At 48.1% G+C, this 22924-nt stretch overlaps 1 protein-coding gene across 1 annotated transcript in view; it reads left to right on the top strand.

Annotated features, from left to right (window-relative positions):
- LOC148524897 (RING finger protein 151-like) overlaps positions 1-22924 on the top strand; it is a 35219-nt gene that overhangs the window by 5344 nt on the left and 6951 nt on the right. The window contains exons 3-4 of the mRNA XM_088471497.1: positions 5559-5721; positions 16204-16324. Of these exons, the coding sequence (XP_088327623.1) occupies positions 5559-5721; positions 16204-16324 (284 nt within the window). The remainder of the gene's footprint in view (positions 1-5558; positions 5722-16203; positions 16325-22924) is intronic.

The raw sequence follows: 22924 nt of genomic DNA, 5'->3' as shown, positions 1-22924 counted from the left end.
CCGGACATGTGACCTAGTTGCCCTATCCTGGTGTGTCACATGCTCCTCTCTGACCAGTCACGGCTGAGCACTGGCGATTTAAGGGAGTTCAGAGTTCCTTTGCATGGCCAGTGCAACGTGTTTCTCTGCGAGAGCTGAGAGAGAGTGTTCCTGTGCTTAAACCTGTCTATTGGATTCAGGGCCTGATTCAAAGCCGGACGCTCTGACAAGAGCACTCGCTCTGAATCAGGGCCGTCCTACCTATTCTTGGAGCGGCCTCCTGTCCGCTCGCATAGCTGAGGGTGACCACCCACAGCTTATGCGAGCGGCCAAAAAGATGGTCGCGATGGTCAAGACCATCACGACCATCGGGCTTGCGACGAGACCCTGCGGTAGGGTCTCGCTGCCGCAAGCCCAGGAGTGCTTTTGGCTCTATCAGAGCGAAAAGCTCTCCCACTGACATCAATTGTGATGTCAATGGGGCCGGACCCAGACGGTAGGCATTCCCATGGGAACGCCTCCGTCTGGGCAGCCACGCCCCCGGCATGCCCACCAAAGGGCGTGCTGTCACTCACCATCGACAACACGCCCCCTTTGGTGCGAGACCCATAGCGATGGCTTGGCCGTCGCTATTCGGGTCTTGCGCATGCGCACTAGGGCAACATCGACCCGCTTGCAAGCGCTCAGCGCTCGCGAGCGGGTCAGAATCAGGCCCTCATTGCCTAAGCCTGCTTTTCCTAACCTGCTCCAAACCCTGCTGGATTCTCCTACCTCCTCCATATACCTTTCTACTTGCCTGAGTACCTGAACCTGCTGTTTCCCTGCACCTTGTTTCATTTCATTCCCAGCTGGACTTCACTACCTCAGTCTGCATCAGCTACAGCTCACCAAATCTGCATTCTGTTTTAGCTCACCATACCTATACTGGACTGTTCTGCCTGTCACTACCTGGACATTTGTTCATTAACCCTCACAACTGTTATCAAGTGCACTTTAGTGCTATACCTGGACTTTTGTTTGCCACTCCCATGTCTTCTCAGTCCCTTATTAAAAACCCCACTTTTTCATTTAAGTCTGCTCCTGTGTCTGCTTCTATCACCACCCCGGGTCCAGAACAAATTCAGAACCTTACACATCTCTTCCATTGGGCTTGTTGGGCAGTTGCCCAAGGACCCGAATCCTGTAGGGGCCCGCCAACCCACCCCTCTGCAGCTGCGGCCAGTTGGTAAATATGTAATATTTTTATAACCCGGCCGCCGGTGCACTGTATTCTGATCTAACCTCCCCCATCCCATCCTACCTCGGTGACGAGTACTCACCTCAGTCCCAGTTTCACTTCATCCGCCGGCTTCAGACCAGTCAGACAGAGTCTCTCTGCATGTGTGGGAGGTCTGATGGGAATGCAGGAGTGTTTAAATTTATTGACCAATTACATTTTTTTCCCATGAATGGGTGGGTAGGGGCCCCAGTGCATTGCTTTGCCCAGGGCCCACACTGCTGTTACGACAACCTTGCCATCAAAGGAGAAACTCACAGTTTTCCATCCACTGTAGAGAAGTAGCTTAGGGCTCCATTTTCTAACGAGTTTGTCCTGCTATGATATATACCGTTACCGCTTGCCGAGGCTTTTATTTTATTTTTTACTTGAATTTATCAATGATTAGTGGTAGTAAAAATCAATCACTGTGTCTGATTTACTAGCTGCGCTGACGAATGAAGCAATCTCTCTTTTTTTTCTTGAGTTTGAACCATGCTCCATGTAGCTGTCTGGACACAGAGGATTACGATATTACATACAGCCTCAGACTACAGGCTTCTTCCTGTCTTGAGGCTGTTGCCAGGACGCGGCTGCTGGTGTCACAGGTGACCTCCCCGGGGCTGAGATACTTCTAACTACCCTAATTATACAGGAGACGCAGGCTGCGGAGAAGGTGCGGCACAGGCCACACACTGGGGGCCCCATTTTCAAACGTAAAATAACCCCTTTAACGCTCGCTAAAGGGGTTATGCCAGGTTCCTGTATTTAGTAAACAGCGGTAATCTTAGATTACAGCTGTTTTTACAGCATTGCCGGCAATGGAGACCCGGCGGTGCCATTCCAGCTTTAGTGAAGCCTTCCAGGCACTGCTGGGTCTCCGTGTCATGCACATGCGCCGACGGACTGTTGCGCATGCGCATAATGCTGGAGGCACGTTGCTGGCAGCGTCAGGCTGCCAGCAGCCCAGCGGAGGACCTCGCTGAGGACTTCGACTTCACTGGACCTCGCCGGAGGGGTAAGTATTACTAAATACCAGTGGAATTTTCGTTTGTATCACAGTGATACTAAACAAAAATTCCCGCTGGTCTTTTGTTTCGTTTGTAAATGGGGCCCTGGGTGTGAGCGGAGACAATGGCACATGGCGGCCCATACAGCCGGCTATAGGCGAGAGACAGCTCCGGGAGCCGCACTTCTCTCTCTCTAGGCCAAAGCAATAAATCTCTCCAACCCTGATAGGGGACATCAGTGTCAGATCCAGTCACGGGGAAGAGGAGCTGGAGCCCCCGCAGCGGCCACCTTGGGCTGCTGCCTCGTCGACCAGGTCGCAATGGGTATACACCCATATGCCAGGGCTGCCTGACTGGGACCGCAGCGCTTATGAGCTTTGTTTTACACATGCTGGTCCCTGGAGAATTTAAAGCAAGACACCGAGCGGTAAGTTACAAATACCACTCGCTGTTAAATATCAGTACCCTGTCATTTCTAATGTATATATGAAAACTAAATAGTGCTGCATTACAACAGCGCTATCAATAATGATAAATAGCTGCAGCTAAAATTAACATTTGCAACGAGTTTAAAATGGGTGAAACTCGTTAGTAAATGGAGCCCCTATAGAGCAAGTGGAGAAGTTGACCATAGCAACCAACCAGCTTGTGACTGTCTTTTTATAGACGATGATAGGTAAATAACTAGAAGCTCATTGGTTGGAATGGGCCAACTTCTCCATTGTATCTGACAGGTTTAATAGATCTCCCCAGTAGGGTCTCGCGTTGTGTATGGGTGGTTGGAGGACTTCCTAAGTCATGAACACCTGGACACAGGAATATGGGCTCTCCATTGCACACTATTTTGGGACCTTGTGCAGATCGGTGTCTTGTTGTCTTGTGGAATAGTTACTGGTATAAGGACAAAATGACAAGTCCTCCCCTACAGTTGCAGAAAGGGCAGGGGTTATGTCATCAACACACTGGTGGTGCTCTGACACTGATTGCTCAAATCCAGCCGCTGGGAGATGTAATGAGACGCCCACCTGCGGTGTTGCAAATCCAAGCATCAGACAAGAAGCAGCCTCCTGGTTTTCCCTAAATACTTGTAATAAAGTTTACAAATTGGACATTGCAGCTTATTTGGAGGCTGTCTTTGGCAGGAAAGAAGGCCTTTCAGGCATCTGATAATTCTTAGACATTGCTTTCTTTCAGTTGAAGGTGGTTTTGAGACATCCCACCGTTTCTATCACCCTACCGAAAACACCCCTAAGCGATGTTTTTGTAGTTGAGCTATTAATAACCGTCTGCGCATGCATCTGAGACACACTGCACATGCATCAAGGCACATTACCGTAGTCTCTCGCAGCAAATTTTATTCACAGTTTGATTGACAGTCAGGGAGCATTTGGGGTGGTAATGGGGAGTGTTGGCTGAAAGTGCAGACATGTCACAACCTTTTTCGGGAGCATGTTACAACCTGCCAGTGGCATCTCAACCCACATTGTCACCTGGTGCGAAAAAGGATGCTGTGCGAGCAGCGGAGACATGTGCAGCTGAAAAGGGGCGTGGTTTCGTGAGAAGGAGGCGTGGCTTCACGGCCCTAACCCCGTTGTCCCGTGCTTTTTACCGGTGTGACCGAGGGAGAGGGGGGGAGGTGAAGGAGGTGCGGACTGCCCTGTCCTGTGTGTACTGCAGTACCCGGCTCCTGTCACTGAGGATGAGTCTGCACCTTGGTGTCACCAATCCACACCCCCTTGTGACGCCACTGTATCCTGTATGTCTGCAATCCTGTCTGTGATCCCGTGGCGCTGGCATCTAGAGTTATGCAGGACGGGTTGTAGTTAATATCCTGACGATCGGGACCCTGGCCCGGAATCCTAATCACTAAGAAAACACCGGCGCCGAAATCCCGTTATGACTGGGGATGCCGATGCCGAAATCTTGGCAGCCGGCATCCCAATCATAAGAAGACCAGGGCAAGGTAAGTATCAGCCGCGGGGGAGGGGGGGGGTAGGTATAGGCGCCCCAGGGGACTTAGGGTTAGGTTGCGGGAGGGGGAGGTTAGGCTCCAAACAGGGGGTGTTAGGTTCAGGCACCACCGGGGGGGAGAGTTAGGATTAGGCACTAAGGGGGGAGGGTTAGGCACTAAGTATTAGGTTTAGGCACTTACCGGGAGGGTTAGGGTGCGAGGTAGGGAGGGTTAGTATGAGGGTACAAAAAAGTAGGGTTAGGGTTAGAGAGTAAATAGGACATGGGAACATTACTTACCGTTCTCCTGTCGGCATTCGAACCATCGAGATGTCGCTGTCAGTGTACTGAGTGCCGGCATCTCCTTCATCGGTATTTAATACCGATTCCTTCAGGACTGCTAACATCGAATGATCTGTAACCGATGCTGCGTCTCTTTGTACGCAGATGCTTAGATTGGCAACGCTGAAGGTGGGCGTCCCACCGCTCTTATATCGTAACTTATGATCAGACGCGCAGCCCATATTATCCGTCGTAATCGTATGCAGATCGTGCCGTGTATTTGCATATGCGATGCATCTTGTGTCCAACTGGCATCATTTGATTTGAGTGACATTTTCCTCTATTAAATCTATTCTGATCGCATGTTTTTAGTGAGGCACATGATCGATCATATCACGACCCGTCGTATAGGGGCGAATGATCGTACGTCAGATCGTATGTACATCATGTGTAGAAAAGCACCAAATCGTGCGGCCGGGACTGCCAGGGAGCTGCCGGGGAGTTCAAAGGAAATCGTATGCTGAATCGCATCTTATGCTGGTGGTACTAGTGTATGGCAGCATAAGGCGGAGCAGGAAAGAGGGAGTTAGCAAGAGGAGGAGTTATCTATTTGGTTATGTGCCCCGCTTCCTGTGGATAAACCACAACCTACCATCTGTCACCCTACAGTCTTGGATAAAGGGATTTAGCAGTAAGTACACAAAAAACCTAAAAGCCCCCACACACGGAACGATATTGCTAACGATTCGACGGATTTGTAACTATAAATTAGCAATATCGTTCCTTGAGTATGCACTATATCGTGCATTGCTCACTCCCGTGGGATTGTCAGTTGCTTTGCATGTTCAAAGATCAGGCAAAGCGACTGCCGATCCCATGCAGAGCCATGCGGGGGAAGGGGGGGGCATATCGGGTGGTGAGGCACCGGATCGACCCTTGTGTAGGTACCGCCCGATAGGTCGGCCCTGGGATCGTGGGTCGCATCGGCGGGTACTCATCGTATCGTGTGTACCCGCCTTTACAGTGTTATGAAATGAAAATAAAGCAGTATGTGATTTTTACCGCATGCTTCATCCTTCTAGGATGCCCTGCCCAGTTTGAGAGAAGACATCTGGATGGTCATCTGGCAGTGTGTGAACATCGGAGCCGGGAATGCCCCAATGGCTGTGGCTATGCCATTCTTAGTGCTGAGGATTTACAGCATAACTGTATAGCTGAACTAAGAACAGACCTTGAACTTCTAAGGTAATAACACTTACAAACAAGGAGAACAATAAAGCTTCTCACACATTGGCAGATCTGGCCGTATGATCTGATTGTGAATGACCCGAGCCATGGCTGGCTCAGCCACACACATGCAGGAGCCAATTGCATACATTCTCTAGCCATTTGACATATTTCCTGTCTTCTGATTGGCTGAAAATATAATGCACAGTTGGTGTAGTGGTTAGCATTAATGCCTCACGAGTTAAATTCCCGATTATGGTTGATTGGTGCGCCAGACGCGACGAGCGAAGGAAAGTCCTTCGCTCGTTGTGTCTGATCAAAGGGGGCGTGCTGTCGATGTTGATTGACAGCACGCCCCCTTTGGTAGGCATGCCGGGGGCGTGCCTCCCTGACGGGGGCGTTCCCACGGGAGAGCCTCCCGTCAGAAGCCGGCCCACTGACATCACTAGTGATGTCAGTGGGAGTGATTTTGGCTCTGATAGAGCCAAAATCACTCCTTAGCTTGCGGTTGAAAACCTCAACCGCAGGCTCCGGCTCGCAGTTTCGATGGCCGCGATGGTCACGACCATCAAACTGCACGCTCGTATAGCCTGTGGGTGGTGACCCACAGCTATACGAGCGTCCAGGAGGACGCTCCATTTTCATGGAGGGCGGCCCTCATTCAGAGCGTGCGCTCTGCTCAGAGCGTACGGCTCTGAATGAGGGCCAAAGTCTGTTGCACAAATAGATTGAAATGTTAATATTAAAATTACAGTATGCTGTTGCCAAAAGTGTTTCTGCAATATCTTACAGTAGGTATCACAACAAGTAAAAATGGCAGAGCTGTATTGCACCATACTGTATATAAAAAAACATACAGAAAAAAACAATTAAACCACAAAAACATTTTGCTGCAGAAACTAATGGAGATATGGGTTCAGTGACGTGCAGTGAGGTGAATGGCTGGAGAGGCACTGGCGAGTATCAGAGCCAGATTTACAGATACTTGTATGAACCCGAGGGTTCATGTGGGCATTATACAAAGGTGCTGCACAGGGGCAAAACTATGGGAGACAATGGAGGCGCCTCCTCCATCGCCCACAATATATTCACCCCACTTAGGACGGTAAATATGTAACTGGAGTGTACCATTACGGCTGCCCAATACATGGCACCTCTTCCTGGCACCTGAGAAGCTACTATACACTAGTAGAGAGCTCTGTGTCAGACCATCAGCTTCCGTCTATCTATAGCCTGTCCCTGCTCATTGGTGTCGCTGCTTCTCAGCAGCTTCTTATTCCCGTGAGACAAAACTCCCCATCCCACTCCTCCCTAGCAGCAGCTGTAGCCGCGGATCCGGGCAGCAGTCTCTGTGCCCTCCCTCACCAACAACTCCCCATCCCACTCCTCCCTGGCAGCAGCTATAGCCGCGGACCCGTGCAGCAGTCCCTGTGCCCCCCCTCACCAACAACTCCCCATCCCACTCCTCCCTAGCAGTAGCTCTAGCCACGGACCCGTGCAGCAGTCCCTGTGCCCCCCCTCACCAACAACTCCCCATCCCACTGCTCCCTGGCGGAAGCTCTAGCCACAGACCTGTGCAGCGGGCATGAGAATAAAGTGGCTGCAAATTTACTTTAGTAAATAGGCCTAATAGAAACAAATTCACTTTTCTCCTTCATCCACTAGGGGACACTGGAGCTTCATGACAGTGGGGTATAGACGGTGGGTTGAGTTGAGCCTGGCACTTTAAAAATCTACAAGTGTGACTGGCTCCTCCCCCTCTATGCCCCATCAGCCCCAGTTTTTAGAATGTGCCCGAGTAGAGCCGGTGCACAGGGGCTGTCTCCAGCCCTTAAGTTATATATATTAATTTATAAAGAAGAAACAAGCAAGAGGACAGGCAGACTGTTAGCTGTGACAGTCTGCCTGCATCGTGGGAGCCACCAGAGAGGGTACCACACAGCTACTACAGCCTGTGTCCGGTCACCCTATGGAGGGGAGGCTGCCTTTTGGCAGTGAAGGAGTCATCAGACTCAGCGGGGCCCGCCACAGCTAACACTGGCTTGTGTCCGGGTCCCCGCTCTCCCCTCACTGCCCAGCGCTCTGGCCGCAGTAGCCCTGTGAGTATGCACACCTCTCCTGACTAGCAGGAGCGGTGAAAATAATTTGCTGGGGTTTTTAACAGCTCGCGGCTGTCAGTGCCACTCTGGTGTTGCGGAAGAACACCAGTGCTGGCTGTTAGGTAGGCTCTGCAGAGGGTCCTACCTGTGCGTGCCGGTGCTTGTGTAAAGGTACCGGCATGTTAATCACTGGCGGCAGTCGTGCCGCTGGCCCCCGCATGCGGCTGGGATGCAGGGAGAGAGTCTATGCCGCGCGCATATAATAGCGGCGGCCATTGACAGAAGGGGGTGGAGCTTATAGGCCCTCCTCCTCTTCCTCCTTCACTGCTGGACTCGTTTGGCGCGCTCTGAGAGGGAGTGGCACTTCAGTAGAGCTAGAGCGGATCGGAGGGGAGAAGACTGAGCTTCTACAGGGGGTCTGTAATTACAGTAAGGTAGTTCACTACCTTCTGTTTTTTTGTTTTTTTTATTGCTTCTGCTCCTCCCTTATATTGCACTGTCTGCCCCTGTTACTGAGCTGCATTATTATTGAAATTCTGCTCCTCCTATACTGCACTGTCTGCATCCTGAGTAGCATTATTATTGAAATTCTGCTTCTCCCTATACTCCTTTTGCACTACTGAGTTGTATGTGGTGTCTGTCTGTGAGTAAATGATGACATCCAGAGCAGAAAAAGCTGCTTCACAAAAGCTGTTTGCCTGCAGTAAGTGCAGGAAAAAATGTACCCATGCTCGCTCCGAAGGGTCTTCCCTGTGCGAGACGTGTGAAACAGAGAGTGCTAGCACGCAGTCTGTCACTCCCTCCTTCATAAATAGTTTGGCTGGGGTCATGGCGGATCTTTCTTCTGAATTAGCCACTTCCCGTAGGGAACGGGAGGCCGCCAGAGATCTACCTAGCACATCTCACCCTTCTTTTCTAGCAACAGAACCAGCGTGGGCTCAGAATTTAGCCCGCTCGGTGAATAGCCTTGCTCAGGTTATGGGTTCTGCGTCTAAAGCTCCTGAAGCTACGGTAGGTCTCTCATCTAAGAAGAGGGCTCTTCCAGCGGTTCTCCAGTCGGATGAGGACTCGGCAGTGGATCACTCGTCTCAGGAGGAAGGGGAGATGCTGGACGAATCAGACGTAGAGACTTACTCACAAGAACCTGAGGCAATGCGGTGAGGGAAGTTCTTAAGATTTCTGGCCCGGAAGCTCCAGATCGTTAGAAGACTCCTTGTTTGCCAGGTCACAGAAGATTGCTGTCACATTCCCTGTTTCTCTCCAGTTGGAAGAACAGATGACGGCAACTTGGCAGAATCCGGACCGTAAATTCCAGATTCCTAAGCGTTTTTTCTCTCTTTACCCGTTTCCTGCCGAAAATAGAAAGAGGTGGGAGACCCCGCCACCTGTGGATTCTTCGGTTTCTTGGTTGTCAAAGAAGACCACGTTACCGGTTCCAGGAGCTACTACATTGAAGGAAACCTCAGAGCGGAGATTAGAAACCACTTTGAAATCCATTTATACGGCTGCAGGTGCTCTTCTCCGGCCGGCCTTGGTAGGATCTTGGGTCAACAAGGCTGTGGAAAAGTGGGCGGAACAATTGACTGAGAGCCTTAAATCCAACACTCCGTGGGCAGATCTGATTACCTTGGTAGAACATATTCAGGAGTCTGCAGTATACTTAGGAGACGCCTCCAGAGATATCGGCCAGGTAGGCGCTAGGATTTCTGCTTCGGCGGTCTCTGCTCGCCGGGCACTTTGGCTTCGTGCCTGGCAAGCGGATGCTGAGTCAAAGAGAGCAGTGGAAGCTCTTCCTTTCACAGGCGATATTTTATTTGGTCCAGAGCTGGACAAGTGGATCTCGCTGGCCACTGGAGGTAAGAGTACTTTTCTACCTTCATCAGCACCTCCTCCGCGTCGCTCGTTTAGGGGACCTTCCTTTCGTTCCTTTCGAGCATCTGCAAGATTTCAGGGACGATCGCGAGTTTCGTCTTCAGCGGGGCGAGGAGGCCATGCTAGAGGACGTCAAGCGACTAATGCCCGCCGTCCAGATCCCAAGGCAGCAGACAAGCCTGTGGCATGACGGGCTCCCATCCCATCTCGGAGATCCGAAGGTGGGGGCTCGCCTCCAGCGTTTCTCGGAGGTTTGGAGATGGACTTCTCCAGACACTTGGGTTCGGAATCTGGTATCTCAGGGATACAAGATCGAGTTCGCTTTCACTCCTCCTGTGCGCTATTTTACAACAGGTTTGCCCGTCGATCCCTTGAAGCAACTAATTTTGCGTCAAGCGATCGAGAAACTTTTGCTGGCCGAGGTTCTGGTGGCGGTTCCCACTGCACAAAGACAACAAGGGTTTTACTCAAACCTTTTTGTGGTTCCGAAACCGGATGGGTCAGTCAGACCCACTCTGAATCTGAAATCCTTGAACCAGTATCTTTCATTTCACAGGTTCAAAATGGAGTCTCTCCATTCTGTCATTGCGGGACTAGAGGCAGGAGAGTTTCTGGTGTCGATAGATATCAAGGACGCCTATCTGCATGTCCCAATTTGGGTTCCTCACCAGGCTTTCCTCAGCTTTGCCATCAAGGAAGCTCATTACCAGTTTCAGGCCCTGCCATTCGGTCTCTCAGCTCCCAGGGTATTCACCAAGGTGATGGCCGTCATGGTATCTCACTTGCGCTCTCGGGGGGTGACGATAGTTCCGTACCTAGACGATTTACTCATCAAAGCTCCAACGGCAGAAGTCCTTTTACACCAAGTGTCCCTTACACATCAGATTCTCATTCAACACGGATGGATTGTGAACTTCCAGAAGTCTCAGTTGATGCCGTCCCAGAGACTTCAGTTCCTAGGAATGATTCTAGACACTGTTCTGCTTCGTGTATTCTTGCCAAGGGACAAGGCCATAGCCATACAGGAGCTGGTTTGTTTGGTGCTCAGACCCAGGAAAGTGTCCGTGCATCTTTGCATCCGTCTCCTGGGAAAAATGGTGGCTTCCTTCGAGGCCATCCAATTCGGCAGATTTCACTCCAGAATTTTTCAACTGGATCTTCTGTCTCAATGGTCCGGGTCCCACCTACAGATGCATCGGCTGGTGCGTCTGTCTCCCCGTACCCGCATATCCTTGCTCTGGTGGCTTCGGACGGAGCATCTGTTAGCGGGTCGGCGCTTCGGAATTTGGAATTGGACCTTGGTCACCACGGACGCCAGCCTCCGCGGATGGTTCTGGGCAGTCACTTCCAGGGGCTTTGGTCGCAGCAGGAATCTCTCTTACCAATCAATGTTCTCGAACTGCGGGCAGTCTACAGAGCTTTGATACAGGCTGCTCCTCTGTTACGAGGACTTCCGGTTCGGATACAATCCGACAACGCAACTGCAGTGTCATACATAAATCGCCAAGGAGGAACCCGCAGTCGTCTGGCAATGAGAGAAGCCAGTCGCATCCTTCTGTGGGCAGAAAGACACGTAGAGGTAATTTCCGCAGTGTTTATTCCGGGAGTCGACAACTGGGAAGCGGACTACCTCAGTCGTCAGGATCTTCATCCCGGAGAGTGGTCCCTTCATCCCGAGGTCTTTCATCAACTGCAGATGTGGGAAACCACAGATAGACCTGATGGCATCACGGATAAATCATCAACTACCCCTTTACTGCTCCAGGACCATGGATCCGGCAGCTGTGGGAGCAGATGCTTTACTGATCCCTTGGCCGTACAGCCTTGTGTATCTGTGCCCACCGTTTCCGCTTCTCCCTCGGATTCTCAAGCGGATCAAACGAGAGTCGTCCACCATCATCCTAGTGGCTCCGGATTGGCCTCGTCGGGTTTGGTACTCCGATCTATTATTCCTTCTGGCAGACGAACCTTGGCCTCTTCCGCTACGATCCGACCTTCTACAGCAGGGTCCATGTGTGTACCCAGATTTACGGCGGCTTCGTTTAACGGCATGGCTATTGAGACCGCCATACTAAGAAGCCATGGTGTTCCTAGGTCGGTCATTCCTACCATGCTTAGGGCTAGAAAACCGGTAACATCAGCGCATTATCATCGCATTTGGAGGGCTTATATCTCCTGGTGTGAGGGTCGTGGATCTTCCACTTCCTCTTTTCATTTACCGCGTCTTCTTCTTTTTCTTCAAAAAGGCCTTGATGCGAGCCTACGCTTGGGATCGCTTAAAGTGCAGATTTCTGCTCTTTCTATTTTTTTCCAGCATCGCCTAGCTCTGATTCCGGAGGTTCAGACCTTTTTTCAAGGGGTACTTAGAATTCAGCCCCCCTTTGTGCCACCCACGGCTCCTTGGGACCTGAATCTTGTTTTATCTTTTCTTCAGTCATCCACCTTTGAGCCTTTGCAGGATGTGGAATTGAAGTATTTGACTTGGAAGATGATCCTTTTATTGGCCCTGGCTTCGGCCAGACGAGTGTCTGAACTTGGAGCCTTGTCCTGCCGTTCTCCTTACTTGATTTTTCACGAAGATCGGGCGGAACTTCGTACCCGCCCTTCCTTTTTGCCCAAGGTGGTCTCGGGTTTTCATCTGAATCAGCCGATTGTAGTCCCAACGTTGTCGGACTCTTCCGGGGATTCTCATTCCTTAGATGTGGTTCGGGCACTTCGCATTTATGTGGCCCGTACTGAGGGACTACGTAAAATCAGAGGCTCTGTTCGTCCTTTATAATGCCAATCGGCGTGGCTGGCCTGCGTCTAAGCAGACTTTGGCCAGGTGGATTCGTCTGACTATTCGTCAGGCATATGTTGCTTCTGCTCAACCACCGCCGGTATCCATTTCTGCGCATTCTACGCGCTCTGTGGGTACTTCTTGGGCGGTACGTAGAGGTGTCTCGGCTTCACAGCTTTGTAGAGCAGCTACGTGGTCTTCGGTTCATACTTTTGTACGTTTCTACAGATTTGACACTTTTGCGGCTTCTGCTTCAAATTTTGGTCGCAGTGTCTTGCAGGGCGTTCAGCACTCTCCCCCCCCAGGAGGGTAGCTTTGGGAGGTCCCCACTGTCATGAAGCTCCAGTGTCCCCTAGTGGATGAAGGAAACAGGATTTTGGTACTTACCGTTAAATCCATTTCTCCGATTCCACAGGGGACACTGGACGCCCACCCAGTGCTTCTTGCCTGTTCTCAGTTGCTTGTTCTGCTTCAGTTCTGTTGCAGTTTGGTCTGTTTTTATTGTGTGACTGTTTATCACTGCAGACTGCTGTGTTCTTGTAGTTTGTCAGTATGTTGGATGTTTCTTTTCCTGTTCTCCTTCTCTGTTCTTCAGTCTGTTCTCCGTCTCCTCTCGGGCTCAGTTCTTTAAAACTGGGGCTGATGGGGCATAGAGGGGGAGGAGCCAGTCACACTTGTAGATTTTTAAAGTGCCAGGCTCAACTCAACCCACCGTCTATACCCCACTGTCATGAAGCTCCAGTGTCCCCTGTGGAATCGGAGAAATGGATTTAACGGTAAGTACCAAAATCCTGTTATTTGGGGGGTGGGGGAGGGGGAAATAATACAAAGAAGATATTTATAATATTTTCTTCAAAGTTTTGACTATAAAAATTATAAAGAAAATGTAGAGAATACCTAAGTATGATAGGAAAGGCTCTGCTATCCTGCCTCACCTGACTGTACATCACTATATGGGTTGGGTATGAGATCCCGGCAGTCGGAACGCCGCTGGTCAGAATATCAACAGTGGCATCCTGACAGTGAAGATCTCGACAGCGGTAGGTAAGTATAGTACTACTAACCCCTACCCTAACCCTCCCTCCCCGATGCCTAAACCTAACCTCCCCCTCCCTGCACCCTAACCCTCCCTCCCCGATGCCTAAACCTAACCTCCCCCTCCCTGCACCCTAACCCTCCCTCATCGATGCCTAAACCTAACGTCCCCCCCAGTGGCTAAACCTAACCTCCCCCTCCCCGGACCCTAAACCTAAACCACCCCCCTTAGTGCCTATCCATAACCCCTAACTTGCGATACTTACCTTCGGGATGCCGGAAGTCAGGATACTAGTGCCGGTATTTAGACCGTCGGAATCCCACACGCCGGGATACTGACTACATACCATCTAATATTGATGCATTTTATTGTGAAAATTATTAAACACAACTAAATGTATAAGGGAAGCTCAAATAATCAGTATAGTTGTGATAAAGTAAGCAGAATGAGCATATGAATGAATTAATGTTTAAGGAACACAAAGTCCCAGAGTGATAATCCATAGGGAGGGAACAAAAGATACATGTATTTCAGTAGTGAACTAGTGCAAAGGGACAGAACCATCAAAAAGGCTGTTTGGTGTGAGTAGCTCAAAATCAACAAATGGAACCGACAAGAGAGAAGAGATGTCAGGCTCCTTATATACAGGATCCTTGTGTCCGCAAATTCCCGTAGCTACCAGACTTAGATACTGTATGCACTGTCTTAATACATTTCTCTGTTTCATCAAAATATAGAGCAACTGGGGCTGATTCTGAGTCAAAAGCAAATGGGCTGTAGTCGTGGGCAGCCGCGGAGGCTTGTGTTACTACATTATGCTAATGCTAGTATCCGTTCAACTAATGCATGTGCAAGTGTAAACCAGTGCCGCCTACTGATTTTATGCTGACAGCCGCAACCGTCGTCATTAGTATTGGCATTTGCACCAGCCCCATGCTAAGTGCAAGAGATCTGTCTGAAACAGGCTTCCCTTCCGCATACGCAGCGGTACACAGAGCATTTTATATACAGTATATACAGTACGCCCACGACACTCCTATGTCACTACCTCAAGTCAGGGTGGTTCCGTGCGATCCTGCGTACAGAGGGCCTGATCCAGAGATGGACGCTAATGCAATCACAGCTGCGATTTCGCACAGAACGCAGCTGTGAAAATATGGTAATGGTTCCAAAGCTTACCAGGGCATAAGGACGCCCATCACTGCCTTCGCATATGCATACGACGACGCTTACCAGCGTAAAAATTGGTAAAATTGATACACATTGAGCGGCCATCTTGCCCTTGCGGAAGGTCTGACCAGCACTACTGAGACGCAGAAGATCTCATGCTGCGTAAGAGATCACAAGGGCTAATTTATGCACACCCATGCAACTGCGTTTAAACGGTAAGACACGCCTGCGTTTTTGCGTCCATCTCTCAGTCAGGCCCAGAACGTGCTTCCACTCCACCTCAGGGCACTAAATCATCTGATTTCACTATTTCCTTTATCCCCTTGTACATTTAATTAGAGATGTGCGGCTCAGTTTTACTCAGATTTACTCAGATATGTTCGAATCTCAAAAACGACATCATATTGGCTATCCGGCTGTCCGTCTGTGTTTTGGATAGCCAGTAAGAGAAATCCGAACTTGCGATTATTTGGCGATAAGCACCGAATAAAACCAAACCCGCACATCTCTACTTTTAACATTGATAGTGTTGTCAGTGTAACGGTTTCCCTGTATAGTGCATCAGACACTTTATGGTGCCATATAGATAAAGGATAATAATAAAAATAACAGTAATAAAAGTATACAATTAAGCTGTTGTGCACAAATGTTTACTATGCCTGAACACCACCACCCTTCATATATTTCATATCTCATCTCTAAATATTCTCCCACTTAACCCCTTAAGGTGCATGCACACGTAACGATTTTGTTAGTGAACGATTTTTGTTCAGTTTTTCCTTTGAAAAAGTGAACGATTTTTTGAACGATGAACGAAAAATGTTCCTTCCCTTAATGAAAATCGTTCATTTGGTCAGTCAGAAATGGACGATGAACTACAATCTACAAACGGGAACGCGCATGAACGATTATCGTTCATCGTTATAACTCAGAAACTGAATGATTCTTTTGAACGATAACGACGTCGTTATCGTTAAATCGTTGAAAAAATCGTTACGTGTGTATGCACCTGTAGACTTACATCTGGCCTGCACCTCAATTCAGCTTTGATCACCATTTTTCCACTCACCGATAATTCTTCTCCTGTGCTGCTACTCACCTATGGAACTCCCTACCACACACTATCAGACTCTCTCCCAGCTTTTCAATGCATAAATGTTCCCCCCTTTATTACAGCCTTACCTGCTCCCACATATAACACTCACATTAGTGCACCCTCACACTGACCAAACCTTCGCTCTGAACTACATTTTCTTATTTTGTCTCTTATCCGTCTCAGATGTGCCCTTTTCCAGCTGTTGTAATCTATCTAATTTACCATTTGCTTTCATGTTTGCATATATATTCCGTACCCGTTTTATGTATGTATGCCCTGTTCTTCTCACCGCCCGACGCTGCGGTATACTGTAGTGCCTGACTAATCAATGAGAATAAGTCATCATTTCTTATGGAAGTCACAAGCTCCACCTGCATAACAATCCATCTCCAGGCTGTGCATGTAATATCGCAGCTGTCTGTGACCTCTTTGTATTCTCTGTCTCTAGATCTGAAATGATCTGTAGAGTTGAAGAAACCAAGCAGGAGATGGAATCTAGACTTGACTCACAGAGAAGACACATGGTGCAGAAGGAGAGTGCTATACAAGGGGAAATGGAAGAGCTGAAGGTGAGATTTAGGCCCTCATTCAGACCCACTCGCAAGCGGGCGCACGTACGTTAGGCGTACGTACAAAAATATTTAAATTCAATGGCTCGCTCGTATTTTCGTTCGCATCTAAAATTCCTCCCTAAACTCAGGCGACCCCTCCTCTAACTAATGAGCGTGCGAAATAGCGAGCGTACATCCCCGAAATGGCTTGAAGGGAACGCACGCACAAGTGAAACCGGAAGTGGCCTTGTCAGATGTCGATTACCTGCTCCTTTATTCTGCCTACCTCCCTCAATTGTATCATGCCAATCAATGTATCAATTAGCTTAATTGTTTTTTTTTTTTCAACACAATGCAAGAAACTTTACTCTTGTCTGTGTTTGTGTTTACCCGCAGAATACGTACGGATGGAACATTCGCTTTTATTGTTCAAAAAACATGTGAACCACAATTAAACAATTGTTCTATTGCTGTGGATCCCCGCATATTTTCCGGGGTTCATTTCTTTATTTAAATTTGCAAACGCATGTCACTGCATCAAGCCTATCATAACTCTCCAGAGATTTCTGGCCCTGTTGAACACATGACTCATACACTAACCAATAAAATTGCTCCTGTTAATTTCCAAAATACATTAGCCAATCAGAAATTTTGGCCACACTTTATCAAAAATGTTTTGTATGAAAAACTCCATTGCCATCATGAGAGCCTCCGCATTCACCAGGCGCGAGCTGCTGGTGCTTACGGAGGTGATGGATAGGCGGATCACCAGCCAGCCTCCACCCATCACCAACCGGCAGAAGCGCTCCGCGTATGCGGAGGCACGGTCCCGCCTGCGGTCGATGGGTTCACGCCGCAACATCGGGCAGCTTGAGCACAGGTGGTCAGACCTGCAACGGCGAACGCCCCGCTTGCTGGCATGCTTTCGCATGCAGATCGTTGAAAGTAAGTGTTATGTATTGTGGTTTTCATGTTTGTGTTTGTGGGGCAAACTGTGTGTGCATGTTTTCCTGTCTGTCCTATTAATTATTTGTCCTCATATCTGCGTGTGCATGTTTTCCTGTCTGTCCTATTAATTATTTGTCCTCATATCTGCGTGTGCATGTTTTCCTGTCTGTCCTATTAATTATTTGTCCTCATATCTGCGTGTGCATGTTTTCCTGTCTGTCCTATTAATTATTTGTCCTCATATCTGCGTGTGCATGTTTTCCTGTCTGTCCTATTAATTATTTGTCCTCATATCTGCGTGTGCATGTTTTCCTGTCTGTCCTATTAATTATTTGTCCTCATATCTGCGTGTGCTTGTTTTCCCTCTATTTCTGTTTTTTTCATTCTACTCCTTTTTGCATGTTTTTTGTTGCTGTTTTTTTTTTTTTTATTTGGGCCCCGGATTTGCCCAGAAACTAACCTCAATTTGTTTGACATATTTTAGGAGGACAGCCAAGACTACGCCGTCACCGTCCGGCCAGACGGCGTTCCCGGCCACTATCCCCAACCCCCAGCCAACACTCCACCCCAAATATTTCCCCTATACCCCACTCCTCCCCAGCCTTCCCAGACCCTCTCCCGGAACTGTCGGGCCTCCTTCCCCTCCGTCCCACTTCACCCTCTCCTCCACCCACCCCTCTTCCAATTACCCCCTCCCCGGAGTCCATCATTACCCCTCCCCGTTCTTTGGGGAATGAAGGCTCCTCCGAGGAGGAACATGGAGGGACTTCCGGAGCTCCCGTTTTGGCTCCCGGTATGTTTTTATTTCTCTTTTTTTTTAACCACAAACTGTTTGTATGTAATCATGTGTCGTGCCTTTATTCGTGCTTGTTTGGTTTACTTTTGGTGATTTAGCAGTTTGCCTTTACCTCTTCCTGCTGATTTCAACATACACATATCACACCTGTGTGAATTTGTACATAGGCCTTGTATTTTTGCCAGCACCCCCTTTTTGTTTTGGTTTTTCTTTTTTCGGTTTAAGAGTGATTTCGTTGTGTTTTTGTTTTTTTAATGTGGATTCCCTATTGTTTTATTAATCCACACACTTTTCTCACCCACAGAGGAACAGAGGCGTCATCAAGAGGTGGAGGATTGTGTTGGCCAGATGCGCCAACATGTCATTGGCCTTCTTGTGGCCCTTGACCGGCTGTCTGGCATCCTTTGCCAGTAGTTTTTTTTGTTTATTTTCGTTTTGTAAATACATTTTGTAGTTCTAATATACGTTCTGGCTCATTCTTTTTTTCTAAAACACAAATAGTTTTCCTTGACATAAGTAGACTGTTCCTGCAAGGATTTCCCTTTTTTAAAAGTTAGATTGTATTTTGTATTTGTATGTTAAACAGCCACAAGAAACACATAACAGTAACAATGTCATTTCCCTTTTTGGGTGTAGTGTCAATTAGATATTTCGCCATTTTACAGGTTCCTAGTTGGTGTGCAAGCTGCTTAGGCCAATCTTCAAAATCCAAAGGTTTGGACAGGCTTCCTTTTGGTGTGGGTTGGGAACCTGCAAACATATTTCAGTTTACATCAACTGGTGTCAGTACTGGATTACCCCTTAGTCAATTGTAAGGTGTGTTAACCTGGTTACACTTGCTGTTAACGTCCAAAAAAAGGAAGACCATTTCACTCTCCAAACATTTATTCACAACATAAATGAGAAATCAAAGTGGTCAGTCCCAAAACAAAAAAACAGTGATAATCTCAAATACAACACATACAAATAAAATATTTAATTAAAAAAAACAATCAAGAACTGGTTGACGAAGGACCATGCCAACATGATTCCACAAACATGGCGTTGCGATATGGGTTCCAGAATATATGGACAAAATCACCAGATCCAGGTTTGGTAAGGGTAGCAGGAAGTAGTGATCGTTGGAGTGGCAAAGATTATGTGAACAAACAGAAGATGGTGAAAAAAAATAAATAAATTAGATGTTCGCAAACAAACACAAACACATTAGGTATAAACACTGTAGTTTGGGTCAAACTTACCTAAAAAATCTGGCCACCACATCATCGCGTATGGCCCCCCCACATACTGACCTCCGACCAACCTCGGGGGGGCCATCCTCAGGTAAGGCATCCTCTGGCTGCATTGGGACACCACTCGTTATGGCGATGTTGTGAAATATCCCACACAGGACCACAATTTTCGACACCATATCCGGCAAATACATGAGCTCGCCACCAGAGCGGTGGAGGCATCTGAATCGGCCTTTTAAAAGGCCGATACAGCGCTCCACCACTTGCCTGGTGGCTGTAAGTGCGGAATTATACTCACTTTGTGGGCCTGGTGTGGGAGCCAAATAAGGAGTGAGCAGCCAGGACATGCAAGGGTATCCACTGTCTCCTGTGAAAAATAAGAGACAACATCAGGAACACTGTGTATGAAGCTTAACATTGTTATGTACTAAAGGTCTCCACTTACCCAGAAGCCACGCATCACCAGCTTGTAGGTTGGTTAATTTCTGCCATATCCCTGATTGCCGGATGACGAAGGAGTCATGTGCACTTCCTGGTAACTTAGCATTCAGGGACAGGATCTGGAGGGAGGCATCACATACCACCATTACATTCAGGGAGTGATAGTGTTTCCTGTTTCTAAATATTGCCTCCAGCCGTGCTGGAGGCTGAAGTGGTATGTGAGTACCATCCACAACCCCTATGATGTGTGGGAAGCCAGCTATTTGGTAAAAATTGGCCTTGGCCACACTAAGGGCACCCATATCCAAAGGCATTTGAATAAAATGATGGAGGTGCTTGAAAAGTGCCTCCATCACTGCCCTCAGGATCCGGGAAAAGGAGGATTGGGAGATGCCCGCCACTATTCCCACCGTTGTTTGAAACGATCCTGAGGCACAGAAATGTAACACCGCCATAAATTGTGTCAGTGGTGGTATTGCTGTTGGACTGTCAATTTGCCGCTCAAGATCACTTTCTATTAATGAGAGAGTGTCTATGATGATTTTGGGAGGTAGACGGTAGCGTCTTAAAACCTCATCATCGGGCATTCCAAAAAGGGTGACACGTGTTCGAAATATCTGGGGCCTTGCATGCCTACGATGCCTACGCCTGGGATGAGATTGAGGTTGGTCGGCTTCCGGGAGCATGGCCAGAACAATCCTCCCCAGATCAACCTGAAATTCCAAAAATTCAAAGTAAGGCTTTTGACCCACCCCAAAACTATATTAAAACAACTTAGCTTGATGATACCATCCATTGCTGCTTACATGCCGGGGTATTGTCATGATACGTCCAAACTGAAAATAAACAACAAAATTACTTGACACATTTCACTCTGTGCATTTTTGTGGATACATTTTGTGCTAGACCAAAGTTCAAATATGCAAAACACCCATTTAGCAAAACCGCAAAGCGACATTTAACACAGTACATCAAAACGGGTCGAAATGTTGGCTCAAAAAGCGAAAGCTAAACCATCAAAAAGTTAGAATGATTATTAAGCTGTTTAAAATGCGCTAATTAGTTCGCTAATACAAGTCACAAGAGTAACTACTAAAAATGTGCTCATTAGTTCGCTAATACAAGTCACAAGAGTAACTACTAAAAATGTGCTAATTAGTTCGCTAATACAAGTCACAAGAGTAACTACTAAAAATGTGCTAATTAGTTCGCTAATACAAGTCACAAGAGTAACTACTAAAAATGTGCTAATTAGTTCGCTAATACAAGATAAAAAATGGACTTACCAAGAGCAAATATCTAAGATGCAAAATCAAAAGGTCTTTGGGGTCGAAAATAAACAAAATCTAAAATAGAATAAATTAGGTATCCAAAAATTACAAAATATACGAAACACAATGAAACAACAATTGAACAAAAGTTAGACTTCACAAAACTTACCAAATCAACAAACGAGGTCCCAAAAATATAAACCAACAAAGATAACAGAAAAAAAAACGCAAATCTAACCAACAAATGATTCTCCAACCTCCAACTCCTTTCTACACAATCAATAAACTCCAGCCAAGATAACCTCCAACAATCCAAAAACGCCACCTCGACTTGAGACACACCAAGCCATAAATAGTGTTTCGTTTCCCGCACAAATTAAGGAGGGATCATAGGGCCGCACAATCAATGATGCGGCCGCAAAATAAGGACGCATGTATAAATACGTCACGAAAACACATTCAAATTCTGGTGTATTTCTTGTTTGGACCTCAGACATGGCGACAGACCAGGGAAAAAATGCCCAAGAGTCAGGCGGTAAGTCTTTCATGCATTTTCTATCAACGATTAATTTGAAACATAAGATGAGGCAAGTTGTGATTTTGTGAATTCTGTAAATTTACACAAATAGGTGAGGAGGATGACATGGAAGAGGCTGCTGGGCCCAGTATTCCGGCCAAAGCGGCCAAAAAAAAAAGGCAGCCACATTTCACAAGAAAGGAGATGGAGGTTTTGATCCAGAAGTGTGTGGACATCCTGCCACAGGCAGACAGGAATATGAGTCTAAGCCAGAAGTGGAGAATGTGGGAAGAGGTAGCCGTTGCTGTCAATACGGTGGGTGATTATGTCCGTCTAGCCCGGGATGTCAAACGGCGGTAAGTAAACCCTTGCCCCCCCTAAAAACAAACCCCATTTTAAACCAAAGGATAATGGCTTCCATTTTTCCCCACAGATGGGGCGACTTCAAATATCGCCTAAAGCAAAAACTCGCGGACAGGGCTAGGCATGCAAGGGGGACAGGTGGGGGTCCCACCCCTGTGTCATTGGAGTTGACGGATTTAGAAGAGCTGGCACAGGGGTGTGTGCAGCCTGTGGAGGTGTTTGGCGTGTCCAACATGGATACGGACATGCCAGACTTTGCGGCTCCTCATGTTGGCCCAGGTAAGTATTGTGATGTCACCAACTCTGAAATGCTATTGTGCCAATATGTAGATTCTAATGTGAGTCTTTTCTCATTTTTCCAACAGAGACACAGGCGGATGAGTCTGCTCCAGAGGGAAGCCTTGGCTGCAGAATTTCTGCTGGCTCTGCAGGGGAGGAACCAGTACATCCGGCTGAGGACCCTGCAGAAGCCAGTCCAGGGCGTGCCCCCTCGCAGGCAGTGGGCCTCCTCACAGAACTCAATTTCAAATCGGATTTCCATACGGAGATTCTGCAGAGGATGGACGCCAGTCTGCTACGGGTGGCTGAGGCCCTGGAGCAAAATGCTGTGGCCAACGTGACCATTGGTCAGGCCCTGGCGGAAAATACCAGGGCCAACATCCGCATCGCCGATGCCCTGGAGCAGCTCGTTCGCCAGCACATGGTGGAGCCGACCTCCCTTCCTGCCGGAACATCAGGATCCTCCACCTCTGGCACAACATCAGCCAATCCTCCAAATGTGCCTAGCCCTGTGCCTAGTCCAGAGGCCACAACATCTGCCTCTGGACAGGCCAGCCCGATGGCATCCCGGACCCGGTCTGGCGCCCACCCTCCCCCATCCAAACGGGCGAAAAAACGGTGACAGCAATGGCGACTTTTCCCACACTCCTTCTGTGCTTGGCTCATATTCCTTTCTGGTCAAAACTTCCCTCTCCTTTCTTGTGAAATGTTTTTAAGTTATTTTTGTACGTTTATGTTATCAGTTATTGATTATTTATTTTTGAAAAAAAG

The sequence above is a fragment of the Taudactylus pleione genome, unplaced genomic scaffold (assembly GCF_031769625.1).
Source record: "Taudactylus pleione unplaced genomic scaffold, aTauple2 ptg000114l, whole genome shotgun sequence".
NCBI lineage: Eukaryota > Metazoa > Chordata > Amphibia > Anura > Myobatrachidae > Taudactylus > Taudactylus pleione.
Note: the sequence above shows the minus strand (reverse complement) of the source record. Positions and strands in the feature narration are given on the sequence as shown.